Source organism: Lates calcarifer, linkage group LG11, assembly GCF_001640805.2.
Source record: "Lates calcarifer isolate ASB-BC8 linkage group LG11, TLL_Latcal_v3, whole genome shotgun sequence".
NCBI lineage: Eukaryota > Metazoa > Chordata > Actinopteri > Centropomidae > Lates > Lates calcarifer.
The window spans coordinates 4,844,907-4,866,992 of record NC_066843.1 but is presented as its reverse complement, the minus strand read 5'-3'; the positions used below and the strand labels follow the sequence as shown (position 1 = coordinate 4,866,992).

Genomic DNA, 22,086 nt, shown 5'->3' with positions numbered 1-22,086 from the left:
TGCTGCTTTTCAGCAAAATGAAACAACGTCCAGTTCCTGTTTCTTCTTTTGCCTACTGCTGCGTTCCTAGCAGGATGGAGACTCTTATTATGCTAGAGGCTCATTTCGTAGTCCCCCCTCTCCAACCCGTCTCTGTTCTTTGTAGCATGGAGAGAGACAGACAGAGAGACAGATAGGAGGAGAGCAAGAACTGACACTTTAGACAGTATGTATCTAATTAGAAGCCTGGATCAATGTGCAGCCCTGCTCGCTACCTTTCCCTCCGTCTTTGGCTCTCTGTCAATTCATCTGCGCTGTGGTCAAGACAGAGTCCTGCTGTGAGCCTCCCACAATCAATAGAACCAGGATTTAACGGAGCGAGGAGGGGTAGCCCAATTTGAGGAGTCCCCTCTGGCACAAAGGAACGTCATTAAGGTTGAGCCTACATGGCCAGACATTATTAATAAGCCACAGAGAAACCCTCATAGTTAGGTTGCCATGCTTTTCCATCTGCTGCATCTGAGGTTGGTTTGTTATTCTGTCCACCCAGGAATGAAATGAACAATGATGGAAAAACATTTTATCCCTCTTGTCTTATCAGTGGTGAGAATGAAAAACATAAAACAAGTATGATCTCACCCCGCACTCCTCCTCTCCTCTCTTGGCACACGTATGGGTTCCTCTTCATGTAAACATGGCACAACTTGGCTACACTCACTACTCCTAGTGAACTCTGGCATGCGGAGGGGGCTGCTGAGGAGACTTGGCAGGCTGCTCTCTCTGAATTCACACCAGTGATAACTGTCTCCTTCTTATCTCTCCTGCTCCAGGGCTGGACATAATACTGGACCCTCTCGGAGGATCCGACACCCATAAGGCCTATAACCTGCTGAAGCCTATGGGCAAACTGATCACCTATGGTAAGTCAAAAAAAATCAAACAGTACTTTACAGTATACAAGTTTGGAGCAGCTCCATTTGAATCATCACTGATAGGAGGCAGCTCGTCCAGGGGTTCACCAGGCAAGAATAGCCAAGAGTTAATAGACAATAAATTTGGTTAAAGTGGTTAGTCCAGAGAAAATTCTTGACAATTTCACCAATCACTACAGTTTTCCACACAACATAATCAGACTCAGAAGCACCTTTGTGTGCCAAAGTCAAATAAAAATCTAACTTCTACGAGCAAAAGTCTTGTAACTGAAAAGTCTTCTCTCGCAGCACTTCCCCCCAGGCTGAATGTACCTCTCTAACCAAGCTTCTCCAAACTCAGAGTTTTTAAAGTTACCAGAATATCTTATGTAATGCCTAAAGCCCAACATATGGTTCATAAAGCCTGCTGGCAGCCTTGCACAGCAAGATAGGAAGCACTAAGTTATAAGTTACCTGCACAAGCTAGCAGCTATCAACAGGCTATTCCTTACTGGAACTCATTTGCTGCATATTATGATATACATATATTTTGGAAAAGCCAATGCAAATTCATGAATTGTGGACTGAAAAAAAACTCCAGCAGAAGAATATTGAGCAAATCAATACAGTGCATAAATCAGCCATGGGTTTCCACTCTTGCTGCAGAATATAGCAGCTTCCCGGTGGGCAGTGTGACCTCTCTGTAGAGGTCCATGTCCTCAGTGTGCTGTGTGTCATCCGTGGGAAGCTGCCTTTACGCTCGCTCTGTTGCGATGCCAATCTGGAACCAGCATGCATACGACAGTGGGCGGGGTCGGCATCCATGGAGAACAGGGCTTTGCCTTTGCATGTTGCACAAAAACCCACTACCCAGCATGGTGCCCCTCCCCACCCCCCACCCTCACCCATTCACCCTCTCTCACCCCTACAGAACCCCCTCACCCAGCCCCATCCTACCGGCTCCAATCCCTCTGTGCTGGCTACTTCTCCTCCAAGCTTATCAGAAGTATGCATGGCGGAACAATGGGCGTTCTATGCACACGAAACCTGGAATGTATCTGAATGTAGCAGGCTGGGTCCCTCTCTTCTCTCAGAGCATGCTTTGTGTCCCCTGTTTCCCCCCGAGAGAGAGAGGCAGAGATGGCGAGAGCAGGAGAGGCTGTGTGAACGCAGAGAGAAGGGATAGGGAGGTGATGTGGTGACAGTCAGAGGTGAGAGTGTGAGAGTACAGGGGAACAGGAGCAAAACTAAAATATAAACCGCAACTAATGAGTAGAGGGCACCTGATAGGACTCAATGTTGATTTGACATGTCAGTAAATAATTAACCAGTTTGTCACCAACACTCCAAAATCCTGGGACACTCAGAAATCCTCACATTTAAGATGCAGTAACAAGTAAATATTTGTACATTGTTTGCTGGAAAATGACTTAGAAGATTAATCTAAAATCTTTTTTTTTTTTTTTTTGGAAAGGGAGGAAATGGGAGTGGGGGCAGATAATTTGATAGTAAATGAATCAAAGGTCTAAACTATGCATCATTACAGGACTCTATCTTCCAGGCAGCAGAGATTTAGGCCCTTTCCTTCCTTTCCCTCTCCTCCTCCATCAGGTACGGCTAACATGCTGGCGGGCCAGAAGAAGAACCTGCTCGCCGTGGCCAAGAACTGGTACCACCAGTTCTCCATCCACACACTCAGCCTGATCCAGGGGAACAAGTCTGTGTGCGGCTTCCACCTGGGCTATCTGGACGGGGAGACGGAGCTCATCACGCAGGCCATGACTACCATCCTGGATCTGTACAAGGAGGGCAAGGTCAAGCCCCGCATCGACTCCACTTGGCATCTTGAGCAGGTCTGTGTGGTCCACTGGTTTTTCTTTTATGTGGATTGTGTCTGGACTGATCCATTTCTGTACAGGCCCTATAAATATACGTCACATAATTTCAGATAATATTTGCCAGGGTTGAGGGATATGATGGTATATATTGTGAGACAATATTGTACTGCATTGTTTCTACCAAGACAGCAATTCATTTAATATCTCTAATTGTACTGGGCCATTACAGGCAGTGTTGCAAATTACTGAAGAGGGCTTCCTTTTGGCAGTAGTAGATTTACACATATATTCCATTTAACTAACAACAGATCTCGTCTGTTTATTTTATTTACAAATATATTTTTTGATTAAATATCCAGTAAAATTGTTATATCACTATCATAATTATGAAAAATTAGACACACCAACAGAGGATATTTTCCTCATCCACACAATTTACTGTATAACTCATGAAACTTGTTTTCCAGCCACATATATATTGATCAAAATATTTTCTTTGATCTGTATGTGACTGTTTGAGCTGCCATTTTCTACTGTGTCCTCTTGGGTTGAAGCCATACTCAAAGGTATATTTCCAGTAGCCAGCATCTATTTTTGGATTTCAGATCCATTTCTGCCTGGTTGTTAGTGTGATTAAATGCATCCCTGTGCACCTCAGTTTGAATGGACCAGATGATTCATTGTGACATGGGTGCATTTACACATGAATGACATACATTTTTACACCATGTGCTTCCAACCCCAGTCACCCAGAATGAATGTGAATGTCAGGTGGGCCGGTGGGTTTGGTAGTAAGGATCCGCAGGAGCTGGGTGTGGCCCAGATTCAATGAGACTCTCATTCAACAGGCGTCCACGTTTGTCCACAAGAAGCACTGTGTCTCCTCTATCGTAACTCACTCGGCCAGACAGAGTCAGATTGTTGCTGACAAAATTAACACTGCTAGCAGATATGAATAGAGAGAGTGTGAAAAACACGGGGAGAAAGAGGGAGTCAGAGGCTGACATCTTCTGTTATCAGAGTCGGAGCTGGTCAGTATTTTGGCCTGTGTGACTGCAGCCAGAGAGAAACACCCGCTGTCTTTCTTCGCCATCTGACGCTCTTTCTCTGCCTCTCCATCTGCCTGCTCTTCATCTCCGACTCTTTCTCTCTGTCTTTAGGTTATTGACTCCCTCTCTGTCTCTCTCCATCTCGCTGTATTCTCTCCTTCTCCCTCCTCACACTGTATCTTTTTTGCTTTTTCTCTCTTGTTGCTATGGTGACATCCTTTAGTCAGCGTGTGCGTCTGTCTCAGGGAGGGGCCGTGATGTATGAAAAAGAGACATTGAAGGAGTGTGGAAAAACAGAGGGGAGAAGAAGGTATATATCTCAGTCTGGCGCGGTGTGTGAAGCCTTTGATGAATGTCTGCAAACACTGATGCACGTAGTCAAACAAAAAGCTGTTGGGGGATAATCAATCAAATACTAGATCGCTTATTACAACCTGAGTGCAAATGCCACGCCCTGACCACATCCATCACAGACTCTCTTCCATTGTCACTCTTTGATTTTGCTCCAGTGATCAATAAACATGCTTGGGCAGTATTTAGAAATTTGAATCATCCCTCGTTCCTGATGGTTTCTCTTGGTTCGTTATCTACATCTGCATTGATGCCCAAGAGGATAATGGCCATGTCTGTAGCTGCAAATAGCTCACTCCAGTCCGAGATGCCTGGGAGCCAGAGAGGGCTGACAGATCTTAAAGAGTGAAGGGTGGAAGTGGGTGGAGTCGTCATAAGAGCCTCAGTCGCTCTCGCTGTGACTTTCATTCACATTGAAGATGATTCTCATAATTCCCGGACTTCACCCCTCCCTCCCTTTCACTTTTAGCGAGGGCGCGCTCCTCATCTGAAGGACACCAGTTGCTCCCTCCGTCCCCTCCTCCTCCTCCTCGCCACCCTCCCTCCCTCCACTTCGAACTCCCACACTCCCCCCACCCCCCACCCCCTTTCTTTCCCATGTGTCTGAGTCGTCAGGGCCACGTTTCAGCCCGGGCTTTACGTTGCTAGGAGATGGCCCTGTTGCCGTGGCATTGGTCGTTAGGTGGTCTGCCTGCCTCGCACGAACGGGGGGGACGGAGGGAGGGAGGGGGGAAGTGATGGAGACAGGAACAGACAGTGGACAGAGCTCGGTGGTCAAGAGGGAGGAGGGTGGGGCCGGTACGGCAGGGATTCTCCTCTCACCGTTATGATTGACGGTCAGTGGGATCAGTCCATCTTTGGGTGATTTTGGGGGGGGGTTAGCTGGTTGCAGCACAAGAGTATGTCTGTCCCCAAAAGTAAAATGATTCATTGATTCCACTTTTATGTAACAACCAGACCATGGTGGTTTGGGGCCTAGACAAGTTTTCTCAAGACAGTTCTTTATAACAACAAAATTTTGACTGTGGTTAAAAACCTTCTGTAATAAAATGTTGGATTCACCACCTCTGATTTTACCACTAATTTAACCCAGTAAGTGACCTGCCTGTCCTCGGGATTCACCTACGATGCAAACACTATTTTCCAGCAGCAGTTTATTGATTAATTCATCTGCAATGGCCTCCTCCATCACCGGAAATAGAGTTAATATAGTTATAATCATCATGTTATTGGCCTTATGAGTGAGTCTGCCCACACTGTAACATCACTGGCACATAAATCATGATATAAGCATTCAAATTAAAGTCATCCTTGAAAATCCAGCAGCTAAAATTGACCCCAGAACAAGACCAAGATTAAACCAGGGTTTCGGAATCAACATTACCCCTGTCATTTATCCTAAAGGAGTCCACAGCCACAGCTATTGAACTAAGAAGAACAAATGTCTAATTTAGCAGCATTTAATAAGATAAGTAATGGTTTGTTTTGCACCTTTACTGTTTTCTTTACTTTCTGTGACATGTCTGTATTTCTTTCCTATTTCTAATCTTAAATAATGAAAATGAATTTCATCATATTTATACTTTATAGATTGAAAGTATCTGTTTGCAATATGTGTTTTCCCCTTGATGTATTTCCTCATCCCTCTTTCTTTGCTGTATGCTGCAGCAACAATCTCATTTCCTCTCAAAGATTATTAAAGTCTCATCTAAACAAATGCAATTTCACATATACTGCATATTAAAGTAATATTTGAGGGGTGTACGTTGAGGAAGATTTGTTTTTAGTCTGTTGTGTCAGAGCAGAAGATTATAAGCACAGAATGCACAGCAGCTCATAGTGCTGTGGAAATGTGTTGGTGGTGGAGAAACTGGCTACTGCTGTGCACCCTCATAGATTTTTCTCAATGACAGGAGTATTTAAAATCTTCCCTGCCCTCCTCTCACCCTTTACTCTTTCATCTTTCCTTACGTAACCGTCTTTCTCCTTTCGTTTCTCCTCCAGGTGGGCGATGCCATGAGAAAGATGCAGGAGAGGAACAATATCGGCAAAGTGATCCTCACCACAGAGCCAATGCCCGAGGAGGAGAAGAAAGAGGAGCCCAAGAAGGAGGACAAGAAAGAGGACAAGAAGAAGGATGACAAGAAGAAGGATGACAAGAAGAAGGACGATGCCAAGAAGGAAGAGAAGAAGGACGACAAGAAGAAGGAGGAGCCCAAGAAGGAGGAGAAGAAAGAAGAGGAGAAGAAAGAAGAGGCCAAGAAGGAAGAGAAGTGAGAGGAAGGGGTGGATAGTCAAGCAGACCACTGGGGGGGTGTGTGTCCTGGGAGCAGGGGGGGTGTGGCGTGGGATGGAGGGGTGGGGGGTGGGGGGGTGGAGATGGAGATGGATGGTGTGGGAGGGTGGGGGTGGCGCATAAGCAAGAATGGGGAGGAGTTAGAGGGGTAGATTACAAAATTATCACACCGCTGTCAGTCTTTCATCTCTTCAGCTTCACCCTCTTCAGTCCACAGTGGCAGTGATTACTCAGGCCTGGCTCCGCCCGCCCCCACCTCCACCTCCCACATCATTTTCTGGCCTTTATCTAGAATTATTAAAAATTCCAATCACTTGCACCGCCTTGTCAGCTCCAAACTTTTCTCTTTGCCTCACAAGATCAAGAAATTCTACTCTGAGTTACAGAGAGAAGGGAGCCGTGGAGGACTGTGGGTAGGGTCCAGGCTTGGGGGCAAATTACTGTCTCCTTGACAACCATTAATCCCCGCTAGCACTCACAGGCCCCACCCTCAACCCCTGTGCCCCTTCGCACCTCAACTCCCACTGTGCTAAATTGTTCTGCTCTGACTTCCACCTGTCACCCTCCCCACCCCCCACCCCCCTAAGTCTCCCCTCACTGTGCTGAGTCCCCCACCCACCCACACCACCAACCCCCCCCCAACCTCCCCCCAACCGGCGGGCCGGACCCACAGACGGGCACAAAAGACAGGCAGACAAACGAAGAACCACACCCACCCACACGTTGCTCTCTTAGTGTCCAACGCTCATAGTTATGTCACTGAGAATGAGTCAGAGATGCCTGTGATTGGCTCCTGCACCCCACCTCCCCTGGAGATATTTGCATCATAGTTTTGATCATGATGTTTAGACAATGGTATTAATGCTGCAAAGCGTTGGTTAGGTTTTATGCAGCTCCTATCATAGCTCATATCAATATTCGTCAGTGGCGGGGAGAAACAGCTCCATAATGCATGCATTCCCACCAAATTTCAGCACAGTTAATACAGTGGCTGCAGTTTTGCACTTGCCTGAATATGAATTTCCCTCATAATGAGCCTTTCTGTGCAGTGTTGAATAGGGAGGCAGAAATCATTGCTCAGCTTCCTTCTCCTTAGTTACAGATTTTTCTAGCTGACCAACTGTTGGCAAGAAGTGCACAGTGCCAATTAAGAGAGAATTTGTTTCTGTTCAAACAAGCCACAAACGCACACACACACTCACACTCACACACACAAACATACACACTCTGAATGTGATGAATGAGGCACTGTCATGCTGAGACAGTGAAGCGTCTGAAATGAGCAAGTTAAGAAGGTGAATACCAGTTCTTTTTTTCCTGGGGATCAGCCTTTTTTCCCTCTCTCCTCACTGATCCTCCTCGAGGCATTCCATGGCATTCTGCTCCTTTCACGGCGGCCGCTCGCCTGTCGATCACCCTGACCTGAGAGAGAGGAGAATTCAATTCAAGCTGGCGTCCATACTTTGCCTCCCCTCCTTCTCTCTACTCTCTCTCTCTCCCTCCTCTTTCCATTTCCCTCTCTATGGTCGGCATAGCAACAGGCGTCAGGCTCGTCAGAGATGGCACTGTGGTCTGTTTCTCTGACTCCCTCTCCCTGTGTCTCTCTTTTTCTGCCTTCCTAACTCTGTATTTGCCAACAGTAGGAGATGTGGACCAATATGTCCACAGGTGTACAGCGCATGAAGAATCTCAGATGATTAAATGAGAAGGTCAGGCAGATTTTAAGGTTGTTAGTGTTGTGCCACCAAACTATTTTTTTTTTTTCAGACTGCTCTGAAATTTTAATCGAGTATTGACAATGCGTGCCGTTAGTAGTATGCTGGCTGAAACAGCACACCACTCCCCCTAATGGCCAGCATGAATTTTGCCTGGCTGGTGTCATATTAGAAGTCTACAAGTATAATCCTTAGCGTCTCATTGCAAATCCCACTGGGTGGACTCTAAATCTTTAATGTAGGTGCAATCTTCCTTTAACCTTAGACATTAATCTGCCTGCCCTGCCCTGCCCTGCCTGTCTGTGAGCCTGGCCTCAGTGTTGAGACTCAGATGGTGACTAGTGACTTTGTATAAAACAAAAACAAAATGTTTTAAAAAAAAAAAAGAAAGAAAAAAGTTGTTGTGTTAGCATGAGTGGCCTCCCTCATGTGCTGTGTGTGGTGTGCCATTGTGTGTGAAGATGTGTGTGTCCTCAGGTCGTTTGTCAGGTTTTAAAAGCACCACCCTCCTACCCCACCTGCGACTCCCCCCCTCCCTCCCCCCACTACTCTGCTACAGTATTATGTAGCTCCAACCCATCTCCTCCCTTCTTACTCTATCTCTTTCCCTGTCTGATAAGAGGCCTGTGTTATGAGGACAGTTGGTATTAGTATTTTGCACTCTGCTCGCTGATCTTAATGCACTTATAAGCATGGCAGTCGCACTCCAGTCCCACGCAGGCTTTGATTCTGCTCCAGGTTTGCAGCCTGTTTCCCATCATCCACTCCCAGTGTATCTGCTGAGGCTCACTGAATGCACAGGTGGCACACGCACACACACACACACACACACACACCACACACACACACACACACACACAGACACTCACATAGAAACACACATACACTCATGTAAAGGTCCCCCTCATTTTCAGCTTGCCAGTCCCTGTCCAGGTCAACTTCTCCTGGGTGGCAGCTAAAATCAAAGCATTCATCCATCCTTGACTGTGGGAAGTAAAATATGGAGCAGGGGCAGAGTAAACTGGGCTGGAGTGCGACCGCCACGCTGGTGTGGGGAGTGACTGTGTCCTGTCAGCCTCTGGTTAGTGTTCTGTTCTAATCTGCTGGGCTCCCTTTGTGAACCTGTGGACGGTGCTTCTGTTCCGAGTGCCATGTGAGAAACAAATGCTTCAGTAAAAAAAAAAAAAGAAAAAAAAGGATGTTTTACTTAATATGTTATTTTAATTTACCTTTATATTTTTGTTCATTTGTTTGTTTTGTTATCCAAGGGTTTAAAGTTCAAAGCTCATACTCTTTATGTGGGGACCTGCCAGCCTGCACTCCTTTTAAATGTGATAAAGTCTTTTCTGTTGGTCTGAACCATGTGTGCCAAATTGTATGTATATTCCTCTGTCAATGCTTTGAATATTAACAGTGCATAAAAAAATATGAAGAAAATTCTGTTTTTGGATGCATTTCCGTCAACTTTGAAGAAAAATGAAAACACGAAAGAGTTGTCACGTGTCTCAGATTTGTATCCCAAATGCTCACGGGTGCTGACATAATTTTTTGCTGCAATTTACAAAAGGTTTAACACAATTTGTAGTTTTCGATTGGTCGGAGTCTTGCTCAAGCGTAGGCCTGCACTGTGCCTCTCTCCTTGCACACAGCTTACCTCAGTCCGAGGCGCCTCCCTCCATATTTATGTCCTTTTCACTGTGTTTTACCAGCTCTTACATCGTGTCGACCACAACAGGTTGATTCCTCCTACATGTTTACAACCATACTGTCAGTATCACAGTGAAAAGGAACTGGACAAGGTGCATGTAAGGTTCAAAACTCCACCAAAAGACATAGAGATTCACAGAAATTGCTAAATTCCTCCAAATCCAAAGCTCCGTGGTGTTCCTCTCTATGGATTTCTGTTACTTTCAGTTTGTTTCCAAATGGCTTGTATAGCAAGTGAGGGAGCAGATGTTTTCACACAGCTGCGCAGGGATGCCAGTACTGTAACACAGCTGCACAAAACCTCCAGCTCATTGGCTGATCATAGCTCAGCCCTGGCCTGCCCCAGACACAACATTTCCGCTTTATCAGCTGATCTCAGTTCACCCAAGGATTATTAAGAGTCGTTCCTCTTTTCCTGTGCTGCATCCGCAGAGCTTCTTGGCCAGTGCAACAGTTGCAGTCCAGCAGCAGCAGCCAGCTAGCCAAATCTCCCTCTCCATATCACCCCCTTCTCTCTCCATTCACATTCATAGGAAATAAAACACTACTCTGACATCTGGAATTTGAAATTGCATGCATTCATCGGCATGTGGAAAACAGATTATAATTTTTTTTTCTTTCAACATTTTCCGCTTGGTTCTTTTGAGCTAAGATGCCTTTGAGATGAACTCAATCAGTGGGGCGGGTGTTTCATGTCTGGGGTTTGGGGTTCGACTGGATCTGTTGGTTAAACTCAAGCCCACCCCCTTTCTACTTTGGCCTGCCGCCTGAGAGCTTTTCCACCATGGTGAAGCTGCGATGTATGTCATCTTGAAATGGTTTCCCCAGTCATTCCAGACACTTATGCAAGAGTACTTAGCAACTCAGAGATGCACAGGAGAAAAACAGTGTTTCAAAGTAAAAATACACAAGTGGTAATTTTCTCAACATTTGCAGTTCTAGATTTGATATTACTAATTAGCACTCGTAGTTTTAGGTTTAAAAAATGCACTAAGACAATGAGTGTAGTATTTCCAATAGTTACTCTTCTGTCTGTCTTGGCTTGTGTAGCTGAAGTCCCTCACAGGCACCCACCGTTCAGCTTTGAGGTGAATTTCTTTCTCTTTTATATGGTTTCTCAGGTCATTCCAAACAGCAGTTTTCCTCATGTAAGAAACCACTTCATTTTGCATCTAGAAACAAACAAGACATCGTTCTGTTTTGTTGAGTTCACTGCACAAACTGTCACGCTGATCTTTCCTTCACATCATCCATGTTTGATGTAAGCTTTAGTATTGCGAGTCAAAAAGGAGAGGCTCTGTCAGTGGGTCATTTCCAAATACAGAGGCCACTGTGTTAACTCATCCACACTGAGAACCCAAACAACCACACCTGCCTGCAGCTACTGTTTCCTTTGCAGTCATGTTAAAGGTATTGCAATGCAGCAACATCACAGCAACATTGCAGAGATGCTAAGAAAGTACAACCTGGCTGGGCTTGTCATGTACAGTACTAGGATGCATGTTTAGTCGACCAGAAAATAAGGCATGTGTTTATGTACAGCTAGCCGTCTCTTTCCACATTAGTTTAGTAGTCATGTAGTGGTGTGGTGTCAGGGAGGGGAATGCCCTTCTAGTTGTATCAAGTTGCCAACTGAAGCCAATCCACTGCCCCCTCTGTGCTACCTGACTCCCTGTCCTTACCTTCAGCATGGGCACTGTCATGGCCAGCTGGTACATTCATGATACACCTGAACCTATCTCTGGGAATGCTTCAGAAACACTTCACATCCATCCCGCTACACACCTCCTGTTAGAGTTCAGCCACCACTGGTAATTTTCTACAAGGCATACCCAACAGGTTGATTTCTAAGCTAGCACTCCTCTACACTGTCCTTCGTTGTGTTGTTTTTTTTTCCTGGTTGCAAACACTTCTTCTCGTCTCGACTTTGTTTTTTAAACCCTTTGAATTGATGCTGCTTCTGTGCTTGACTCTGGGTTTACTGCGTGGTGCCATGTTGTCCACATGGCCTCTAGAGCTTGTAACGCTTCAGTGTGTAATGTTACCATATGCCTTACATGTTTTCCAGGACTAATAAAAAAAGCATAACAAAAAATGTCAGGAGATGTGCTTTTTTATTTCTGTGCCCATTCTGAACAAAACTGAGGAGAAGTAAAGACAGTCAATAGGTAGACATTTTCATCTCTGAGATTCTACAAATGCCCTCCTGTTTTCTTAAAATCACACAGGACGGTACAAAATGTATATCTATACAGTACTATGCACACTATACAGTACAAAATACATTTTTACAAAATAAGCTGTTCAGTAAGAAAATGGTAATTGGTCACGTGTCGCACATTTTGAAAAATTATAACTTGAATTGTCTATGTTAAAGAAAGCAACAGTTTGGCAGGTTAGAAAAAAAAAGAAAAAAAAGATATACATTTCTCTATACATCATCAGTCTTCAATAATTAAGACTACATGAGAACTCCTCCACTGCTTTTTTTTCAACAAAATTATTCTTAAGATTTGGCTGGTAGCTCTTCAATCCCATTGGAGGTCAAGACCTGAGACAAGCGAGTCAAGTACGTGGAATCTGGGTAACCGTTCCTGGAGAGACAAAAAGAAGGCTGCTCACCTCAGACACATGGACTACAGTTTGTGACCTTAAATTCTGCAGCTCTGTAAGAAATTCCCACTCACCCCGATTTGCCTCCCTGTAGGCTGGTCTTGTGTGGGATGCAGTCCCAGGTGACCCTGGCCCTTGGAGTCACTGTGAAGGTGAGTCCCTGCCTGAAGGCTTTCTCCAGCCTGGGCAGCAGCTTCCACGTCTTCTCGCAGTCAGGAAGGAAGGCCTCAAACACCCCTCCTTGAAATGGTTTTCCTGGAGATGGGTGATCTTTCTGGTAGGACAGAAAGCAAAGCTAAAACTCTATGCTGTACTTATCATATAGTGTCACCCTGCTTGGGCAATCAGATGACAATAAATAACTACATGTTGCATGGTGCTTGCAGATCACAGCAGACCAAGAAACATTTGGGTGATGGTAAATGTAGTGATCATTTCTGACACATTATAAACAAAAATATGCACCTGTGTTATTTCCAGTACAGCAGAACAATAATGAAAACATGTTTAATGCAAGCCACTCACCCCTTGGATACCATCAGGAATTAAGTAAGTGATCTTGACAGAGGGGTCCTTGTTGTGACCATGTAGGCTGATTGGAAGTTTTGAGTAGCTCATTTTCCCCTTAATGCCCCAGGGCGTCAGATCTGTCTCATGACAAACTTTGCAGTGGATATGCACTGTGTCCAGACATTTTGAGCACATAGTAATCCCACACTTAGTTCTCGTCACTGATATCCCAGTGTCCCCACACACACATATGCACCCCAAGTCTCCCTGACCTGACATGGATTCCTCTGGTTTGTCCTGGATCTCTGCTTGTCTTTGCTGTCCACTGGTCTTTTGCGTAGTATGTACAGTTCTCTCCTTCTTATGAGAGGCCGTGGCTTTATCAGTAAAGGCAGTTGTTGACCCAACACCATTCACAGGTCTCACATTTCTGTCATTTCCCGCTGTAGAGTGGCTGACAAGTGTCTCAGTCTTCTGTCCATCCATCTCCACTGTACCTATACTTTTCACTTTCTCCTTAATGACAGGGTCTTTCCTCAGTAATGGTTGGTTGACAGATCCATTCACAAGCTCTGTCTCACAGAAGACACTTCTATGGTTTATTCTCCTTTCCTGGCTACCACCAGTCCCATCAGCTTTGTCTGTTTGGCTCTCTGACATCACCTGAGGATTACTGTCATAGTGCACACTAGTGTTTTGCTCCTCATTCAATTGTAAAGAAGTGGACGGATTCCATTCAGAGGTATAGGGGCTAGAAAAGTCCTGTTGTTCAGGTACTCTGGGCAGGTCTCCAGAAAATACCTCCTGCAATGTAGCAGCAACCTTAGAACACAAGTGTTTTGGACCAAGAAGAAATAACCTCTTCTTCAAAATCTGGATAGTAACCTTCTTAAAGCGGCTACGCACCTCAGTACAACAAGCTTGTAAAGTTTCATCTTGTGGATCAGTGATACCCAGCTCTGACAAGTGCAGCTGCTGCACAGAGAAGTCTACACTTACAGATTCAACCAGTTTCTGTAAACCTAGCTGACATGAACTTACTTTGGATGTGTTTGCCCCTCTTATGGTGACAACGAGATCACTACTACCTTCTGGGTAGCTCTCTTTTATCTGGACATTAGAAGTCAGGTCATCCACCCGGGTCCTGTATGCTGCTTTTATGTGCCTCCACATCACCCCGGAAACTGCAATCTCTGCACTGTAGACTTCCTGCTTGTCCCTTCCTGTTTGGGTACTGAAGCTAGAAGACCTGCCCCTGGCTCTGACTGTGGATTTGCTGGAGTCGTCATGACTTTTCTGACTCATAACCTGAGCCTTCTTCTGAGGTGTTCCTGAGAAACTACTGGCTCGCTTCAAGGTAGATCCAGACCCTGCAGGTGGAAGTGCGGTACTTCCTGACAAACTAGACTGAGCAGTGCTCAGGGGGGATATTAAACTCTTGGGTCCAGTATCCATTAAATTTGAGCTCAAGGAGGTTTTACTCTGCATTAAGGCAAATGATGGCAAAGAATCTCCACTTTTAAACAAGATGTCCCCTCTGGTGTTTTGGGGTTCTGATCTGGAGACTCGTTCACCAGAAATCCCTGCTGTTTCTGACGGGATGTCATGCCCTAACACTGGCCCAGTTTGTGTTTGTCTACCAGGAGACAAGATCCCTCGTAAGGTGAAGTCATTTGGTCTACTGCCTAGTGCAGGCAGCCCTGAATCCTTAAAACGAGCTGCTAGTTTATACCTTCTAGCCCCTTCAGCTCTCCTCTCTTCCTCCTCTGACCTCAGCAGATGATTAGGACAATCATCTAGCAACCTTTCAGTGGAGGACATGGTGACAGGGACTCTCACCTCATCTGCAGGAATTAAGGAACTTGAATCATACGACGGATATCTGAGAAGACTAGCTACATCCTCTTTTTTACCCTTCCCTTTGTCATGGTCCAGGAGCAGAAAATGCTTGGCTTCAGACACATCACTACTGCTTCCAATAATGTAAATATTTCTGTCATCTTCTTTCAGAAGAAGCTTGGGCAGTCTGATGTTTAAGTCCTCTATCGCCCTTTCCAGTCCTCCCCTTGGGGACAGGATACTCTTAGAGAGCTGAGCACGACAGATCTTGGCCTCATTCTCCTGGTAAAGCCTACTTATTGCCTTTCGTGCCAGCTTCAGACGCTCCTGCTCTTGACCATCCTGCCCCTCTCCTGTTGTAACCTGCAGAAACAGAGTAGTCAACTCTTGGTTTGTCATATCCACCACATCAACACCATACTGACTGAGGATATACTGGTATTCCTTTGAGCAATGTTTCCGCAGATACTGGAACATGTCTGCATCCACAATTAGTGAGAAGTCCTCCTCTAGTGTGGTAGGAGGTCCAGCAGGCTGCAGACCTGCACCCTCTGTCTGTCCAGTGTCTTCCCAGTTATAACCACTAGGTGTCAGGTCTCTATATGAGCTTGAGTTGTACTCATCAGATGGCCTGCCAGTGTGAACTTTCTCACTTTGTTCTCTTTGCTTATTAGATTTCCTGCTCTGATCTTCAGACTCTTGAGTATGAAACTTCTTTGCTCTCTGAACAGATCTGGAGTCACCAGGGGCAAGTTGACCTGAGTCTTTGTTTTCCTCCGATAGTGGGCCTCCAGGATGGCCAAGTAATTGAGCCAAGGCAGCCTGGACTTTGGAGTAGGCGCCATGCAATGTACAGGATTCCTCAGCATCATAGTTTATCTGGACAACAGGGTGGCTCTTGTGAAGGCTTTTCACTGCCAATATTCCCCCAGGAAGTTGTCTGTAGTTGACAGTTGCTGATAAACTTAAGATGACCTATGATTATGGAAGAAGAGAGACATTCATGGGTTTTACTGTATATTGGATGGTTGCTTACATATTTTCCAAAATTCTAGTTAAATATACCTTGTCTGGGTCCAAGTTTTCATGATGCTCAGTTACAACGAGTTTATACTTCTTCCGATCCACTTCCAGAACGTGCAGGCTGCGTTGAATAACTCTCTGTGCCACTGTGTGAGAGGGGTCACCAGAGGGAAATCAATCTCAGTCTGTGAAGCATCCTGACTAAGCGCTTTTACCATTGGCTACTCCACTGACTTGCATGCCAACATTTCAGCTCAGTGTAAATCACTGGTGACAGCCAACACAGTGCAGTGCCTTACTATTACTTTGCAAATTATTGCAACTAAATTTTGAAGTCTTTAGAGGGAAGGTTAATGAAGCATTTTCTGTTGCACCATGAGACCTGTGCTATAATGTAGTTAATATGGTTAATAGTATTTTCACACCATCATGTCTCTGTAATATAATCAATTAATTATTCAGGCACCTCCTCATTCACACTTCATATGCACAGACATGCACACACGCAGAACTGACCGACCTTCACTCTCCTCAAAGGTGATGAGGGCAGAGACAGGTGTCGCCTTGACAATAGTGACAGAGTCTACTTCCCCTCCTCCATTCCTGGACCTCAGGAAGTGGATCATTAGTTTGTCTACCAATCTGTCTTCCTCAATGTCTGTGGGCAGACCACTCACCCTCACGGTCCTGCCCCGCTCTGCCATCTGCTGGGAGAGAAACACAATCACTGCTGTGAGGGAGAAACTCTCAAGAGTGACTGCGAGACAGCAACACTAAATCGACATGAGTCTGCAGAAATGGTGTGAGAGTGAACATCAGCATGATGATACCAAAAGGCCGCAGCACGATGCCTCTTTAAAAAGCTGTTAATGTTTAGTATCGGTCAACCATGCAAAGACCCCACCCTTGACAATAGAGAGGGAGACATATTTGATAATATAACACCCTCTATTGGGGGTTACTAGCACATTACATCAACATAATAAAAAATTTCCATTTCAGCTGCCATCACCAGTGACTTTTTTATTGAAATCCTATTCTAAATCTCAAATGTATTGAGGTGTCTTCTCCATTTCTTCTTAAGATGGATATTTATATCAATTATTTATTGTGAATTTTCCCCTTTTTACTGCAAATCCCCTTGTGCAACTTGGATATAAATGTAAAAATGGTAAATAATATCCAGAATTGTGATAGATAATGAAGTTAACGCCCCTTCTACCTCCTTCCAGTTTGCTGTTGTGACAGCAAAAGTACGCACTGCTCCAAAAGCATCATTTTTGCTTACTAGATGTTGCTTTCCTTCGCACATGACACCACATGCATATGTAATTGTAACGTTATTATCAATTATGCTGAATTCTAAACTCCTCTTGTAAAATGTGCAGCCAACCTGCAAAATATGCGAAAAATGTTGAATGTTTACTTCTACAGGATGTCAAAAAAATGTTTCTAGACGCGAAAGGGAAAGCCACATTCGCAGAGCTGAGTGACAAGGAAGTGGAAAAATCAAACCCAACTAAACTGACAATCTGCCAATCGCACTATCGACGGATCGTGTACTTGGACCCGGCGCTATTACTATCTGTCATAATACATGTTTCTCATTTGTACTGACCTTATACAAATGTTTCACGGGCGGTTTCTCTCTGTCTTTCAAGGACCGTCACACTTTACAAAGTGAAACTACAAACTGTTGTGTGGTTTGTCATGTCCGCGCGAGGGGGCGACCGAGTGCAGTCCCATTGCGCAGCCTGTACTGTATATACAGCGTTACTTTACCCTATATACATAGTGTGTGTGTGTGTGTGTGTGTGTGTGTGTGTGTGTGTGTGTGTGTGCGCGCGCGCGCGCAGTTGTGTACAGGAGCCCCGTCTGGTTTCTCTGGCATATCCAGTGGTGGAATGTAACTAAGTGGGCAACAGTTACCTGACAATTTACATTTTCTCACTTTATTATATATTTTATGATATTACTTTATTATATTATGTATTACTTTATACATATACTCCCTAAATATCCTGCTGATATCCTGCTCAGATTTTGAATGCAGCACTTTTATCTGTAACAGAGTAGTTCATGCTACTCATGGACACTTATTAGGTTACGGGCTATGATTTTCAGCCGATTTATTAGTCCGGTCAATGAAACAATAAATTAATCTTTCAATCATGACAGGGCAACCCGGACTCTAAAAACACTAGGTGGCAGTAATTCGTCGGTACTTTAAATGCGCACCACCAGACAGAAGACGTAGAAGAAGAAGTCCGCCTTTTGTCCAATCGGAGGCTACGTTGCTTCATCCAGTACGCATGCGCTGAGGAGCAGCTTCTTCATGTGTTGTGCGTCGTGTCCGGTGGAGGTCACAGACATCTGAGAGAAACTGAGGTGAGTTATGACACACAGTGAAAATATGTTCTTTTATTGTCTAATTCTTGAATAACAATAATTGCAAAGCAAATTGGAGACGTTAGTTGTATGTCGTATCCATTAAAATAACGTTATATCACGAGCGTTGTGTAAGTCCTGCAGCGAGAGGTAACATGCGTACCCGGCGTGCTACTTGGACTCGGCGGCCGACGCAAGCTTTATTACCGTTTTAATATATTTAACATGTGGTATACGTAGTATTTTACAAGTCGTAAAGTCTAAGCTACAGTGCTTGGTTTAGTCAGCTCGACTTGCCAGCTGCTTCAGTCCACAGCTAGCTGGTGAGCTAATGCTAATTGGTAAGCTAACACCTTCAGGCTTGGCATCAGTCATCCCAAGGCCAAAGCCAACTGTTATTGGAAAGAACGGTTTTAACCTGACTTTCCAAACGTCACAGACGCCTAAATGGTTTACAGTGCGTAGGAGTAATGTTGGTAATGTGAACTAATAGTGTCAACGTCCTTGTCTCATCTTTAATCGCCTGCAGGTTGCTGTCATGGCCAAGCTGTTTGAGTCTATTGGGAAGTTGGGGCTGGCCCTCGCCATCGGTGGAGGTGTAGTGAACTCTGCGCTATTTAATGGTGAGTGCTGGTCAATTTGTCAGTAAATTACATTTACATTTTAAATTACATTTAAAGCTATTATGGCAAACATTTGCTGGTTACACATCTTCTCAAATGTAAGGATTTCCTGCTTTTCTTCGTTTTATAAAACTCAAGGTGAAACGATTGGTTGATAGACAGATTAGACAGACATTGATTGACAGAGAAATAAATGGCAATTTTATTAATTGTTTTAGGCCCTTTCAAAGCATAAATCATCTTCGTTGTTTATTACAATTAATGGAAAATCTGAGGGTTTTGAACAAAAGAAGACACAGGACACCTTCAGTTATGTGAAATTGAGATTGGCGATTTTGTCTATTTTTTGACATTTCACAGCCAAACCATTAACCAAAGAAAAATTACCTGCAAATTAGTAAAATAATTATTTGTAGCAATCTTACTTCATGATTAACTAAATATTTTTGAGTTATCTTGGGGTTTGGCGTGTAAGTCAAAACAAGCATTCAGAAGATGTCACTTTGATGTGTATTTATTTATGTATGTATTATTGGACATTGTTGAAACTAAACAATTAATCAAGATCATGTTCATCAGATTAATCAATCATGAGTTAGTGACAGCCCTACACATGACTCGTTACTGTCACTGGTATTAAGATGTTATAAAATGTAGCACTAAGGGCTTTTCATGAAGAATGAAAACATTACGTTGCATCCTCCCATTTAACTGCAGCATCTCCTAAATAGGGTAGGGCAACTCAAATTTCATGTGGTGGTCAAGAAAGCACAGCACACTGCAACACAAAACATATGCAAATAAACAAAGCTGAAGCAAACAAAGAAAGAAAGCATGTTTGCACCACTTTGCAAGACATGAGCAACACTTGGATAAAATGCTGCAAAAGCAAAATAAAAAACTGACAATACATATAAAGAGTAAAGAGTGTGGTAAAATTGATGAATGTTTTATTTAAAATATGTAGCAGCCATGTACCGTTTTAGCAGTGTCAATATGATTTTAAAAGTTCTCAACAAGGAACTTGGCAGAGAGATTAATTATCCTTCTCTCCACAGTTGATGCAGGACACCAGGCTGTCATATTTGACAGGTTCAGAGGAGTGCAAGATGCTGTTGTTGGTGAAGGGACCCACTTCCTCATTCCCTGGGTGCAGAAACCTATTATCTTCGATTGCCGCTCCCGTCCACGCAATGTGCCTGTCATCACAGGCAGTAAAGGTACATCAATAAGCTACTGACCTATCACTATGTGTATATATTACCGTGTGTTTGCATCTTGTCTATTGACTGAGCAAACTAAGATTAAAGCTTATGCTCTGCACAGTAGGAGTTACTTTTGAACCATTCACCCCACAGATCTGCAGAATGTAAACATCACACTGCGTATCCTCTTCCGGCCGGTGACTACCCAGCTGCCACGCATCTTCACCAGTATTGGTGAGGACTATGATGAGAGGGTGCTACCATCCATCACCACAGAGGTCTTGAAGGCTGTAGTGGTGAGTATTGGTCAAAAAAAGGAATAACAAATAAACAGGTAACAGATTTGTGTTGAGTGAGGTCATAATCTACTGTGTGTCTCTTTTTCTCACAGGCTCGGTTTGATGCCGGTGAGCTCATCACCCAGAGAGAGCTTGTGTCTCGGCAGGTCAGTGAGGATCTTACAGAAAGAGCCTCCACCTTCGGTCTCATCTTGGATGACGTTTCATTGGTATGGAGCTGCTGGCAAATCTTGCAACTATGACTGTTATATATTTTTTCTTAGGTTTTAACTTGGGGAAACATTTGTTTTGTGTTCTTTCAGACACACTTGACCTTTGGTAAGGAATTCACAGAGGCTGTGGAGATGAAGCAGGTGGCCCAGCAGGAAGCAGAGAGGGCCCGTTTTATTGTAGAAAAGGTATTTTTTTTGGCATACACCTCATCCTCATCATCCTGATACTACTTGTGCCTTAAAAACTTTGCATGCAGTCTCTATTGTGACAAAGGTCAAGGGTTGAATCTGAGTTTATCCTTGTAGGCAGAGCAACAAAAGCAGGCTGCCATCATCTCAGCAGAGGGAGATTCTCAAGCTGCCTTGCTCATTGCCAACTCCCTAATGGAGGCTGGCGACGGTCTGGTAGAGCTACGTAAGCTGGAGGCAGCCGAGGACATCGCGTTCCAGCTCTCCCGTTCCCGCAATGTCACTTACCTGCCCTCAGGACAGGGCACACTGCTTCAGTTGCCCCAGTGATAATGCCTCTCACCACATCCACCCCACTCTCGCTGTCTCCAGCCGTTACATTGGCCATAGAAGGGGTGGTTAGAGGATTCAGTAAAAGACTCTGAGCTTCACACACACATTCCTCCCACTCTTTCTCTAACCAACTCTGGACTGGGCTCTGCTGATAGTAGCATGGTGGGAGACAAAGTGAGAGGTCTGAGATCGATACATTTATGAAGTCCACCCACATGTAAGGAAGTGAAGAGAGAGGGGTTAATCGATCCATCTGTGGAAACCTATATATGTATGATAAGAATTAACAATGCAGTAAATTCTCTAAAGATTTGTCTTTGCTGCATCGTTTCAGATTCTGAGCACTCTATGTGTGAAAAGCAACAGAGTAATTTTACATCAAGAGAAACCAGTGTGAGTCTTTCAAAAGATAAGCTGATAAATTGTTGAACATAAAAGCTCTTACTCTATTATTGTACTGGAAAGTTTCATCAAATTGTGTAACTATATTAAAATCTGTAATGGAAGACTCTACTTTGGATTCACACTTAAAGATGTAACTGATCACAGATGGTATATTGATTTGAATTAAATTCTTTGTGTTCTGACTTGCTATAGATAAAATTTTTGTTAATTGGAATGTGCCTGTCCGATAGTAGATAATGATCCTTCATTCTCTACAGTTGTTGCTGTGACTTTAGTCTGTGTGGAGACAGTGTAAGCCCCATGTTTCAGAAATGGCTCAACTTAACAATAAAATTGTCTTTCTACCTCCCAGTGGTCACAATTGTTGTTCAAGGCTTTCAGATGTACTGCGTTTCCCACTGAGTGTAGCTATAATTGTCACCACATGAGGGTGCTTCGTAATTGCATCTCTTTTCAATTAAAATAGAAGAGAAGCAGTCAGTTATGCTGTTTACTGTTGCCCCCTTAACAACTGCTGTATTATGATGTTTTACAAATGGATAACAGTTTTCTAGTTGTTTAGATGATGGAATGTAGTGATATCCTTTGACAGGAGTGGCTG

The 22,086-nt window shown here is 44.1% G+C and overlaps 3 protein-coding genes across 4 annotated transcripts in view; 2 read left to right on the top strand and 1 right to left on the bottom strand.

The window, feature by feature from the left end:
• vat1 (vesicle amine transport 1) overlaps positions 1 to 11,779 on the top strand; it is a 29,986-nt gene extending 18,207 nt beyond the window's left edge. The window contains exons 4-6 of the mRNA XM_018660588.2: positions 810 to 899; positions 2,502 to 2,743; positions 6,133 to 11,779. Of these exons, the coding sequence (XP_018516104.1) occupies positions 810 to 899; positions 2,502 to 2,743; positions 6,133 to 6,405 (605 nt within the window). The 3' untranslated portion in view covers positions 6,406 to 11,779. The remainder of the gene's footprint in view (positions 1 to 809; positions 900 to 2,501; positions 2,744 to 6,132) is intronic.
• Positions 11,780 to 11,943: 164 nt separating this feature from the next.
• On the bottom strand, positions 11,944 to 17,579 carry si:busm1-163l24.3 (uncharacterized). Of its 2 annotated transcripts, none has more exons than XM_018660586.2 (6): positions 17,450 to 17,579; positions 16,352 to 16,535; positions 15,874 to 15,977; positions 12,985 to 15,783; positions 12,534 to 12,733; positions 11,944 to 12,440 (listed from the first exon to the last, which is right to left on the bottom strand). In XM_018660586.2, exons 2-6 carry the CDS (start codon positions 16,533 to 16,535, stop codon positions 12,353 to 12,355), a joined length of 3,375 nt encoding a protein of 1,124 aa, XP_018516102.1. In that variant the 5' UTR covers positions 17,450 to 17,579; the 3' UTR covers positions 11,944 to 12,352. The 2 variants fall into 2 exon arrangements, with proteins under 2 accessions (XP_018516102.1, XP_018516103.1); XM_018660587.2 differs by having other exon boundaries at positions 16,352 to 16,538; positions 17,450 to 17,574.
• A 512-nt stretch (positions 17,580 to 18,091) lies between these two features.
• phb (prohibitin) lies at positions 18,092 to 21,836 on the top strand. The gene is made up of 7 exons (XM_018660637.2): positions 18,092 to 18,219; positions 18,749 to 18,842; positions 19,901 to 20,062; positions 20,201 to 20,343; positions 20,439 to 20,555; positions 20,649 to 20,744; positions 20,865 to 21,836. The coding sequence occupies exons 2-7, from the start codon at positions 18,758 to 18,760 to the stop codon at positions 21,075 to 21,077; spliced, it is 816 nt and encodes a 271-aa protein (XP_018516153.1). The 5' UTR covers positions 18,092 to 18,219; positions 18,749 to 18,757; the 3' UTR covers positions 21,078 to 21,836.
• Positions 21,837 to 22,086: the final 250 nt, after the last annotated feature.

Excerpts from the sequence above, each read along its gene's own strand:
- si:busm1-163l24.3 (XM_018660586.2), bottom strand. The coding sequence starts at position 16,535 with ATGGCAGAGCGGGGCAGGACCGTGAGGGTGAGTGGTCTGCCCACAGAC. Across the intron at positions 15,784-15,873 it reads AAAACTTGGACCCAGACAAG|GTCATCTTAAGTTTATCAGC; the intron begins GTATATTTAACT and ends CCATAATCATAG. Across the intron at positions 12,441-12,533 it reads CTACAGGGAGGCAAATCGGG|GAACGGTTACCCAGATTCCA; the intron begins GTGAGTGGGAAT and ends TTGTCTCTCCAG.
- phb (XM_018660637.2), top strand. The coding sequence starts at position 18,758 with ATGGCCAAGCTGTTTGAGTCTATTGGGAAGTTGGGGCTGGCCCTCGCC. Across the intron at positions 18,843-19,900 it reads GAACTCTGCGCTATTTAATG|TTGATGCAGGACACCAGGCT; the intron begins GTGAGTGCTGGT and ends TTCTCTCCACAG. Across the intron at positions 20,745-20,864 it reads CCCGTTTTATTGTAGAAAAG|GCAGAGCAACAAAAGCAGGC; the intron begins GTATTTTTTTTG and ends TTATCCTTGTAG.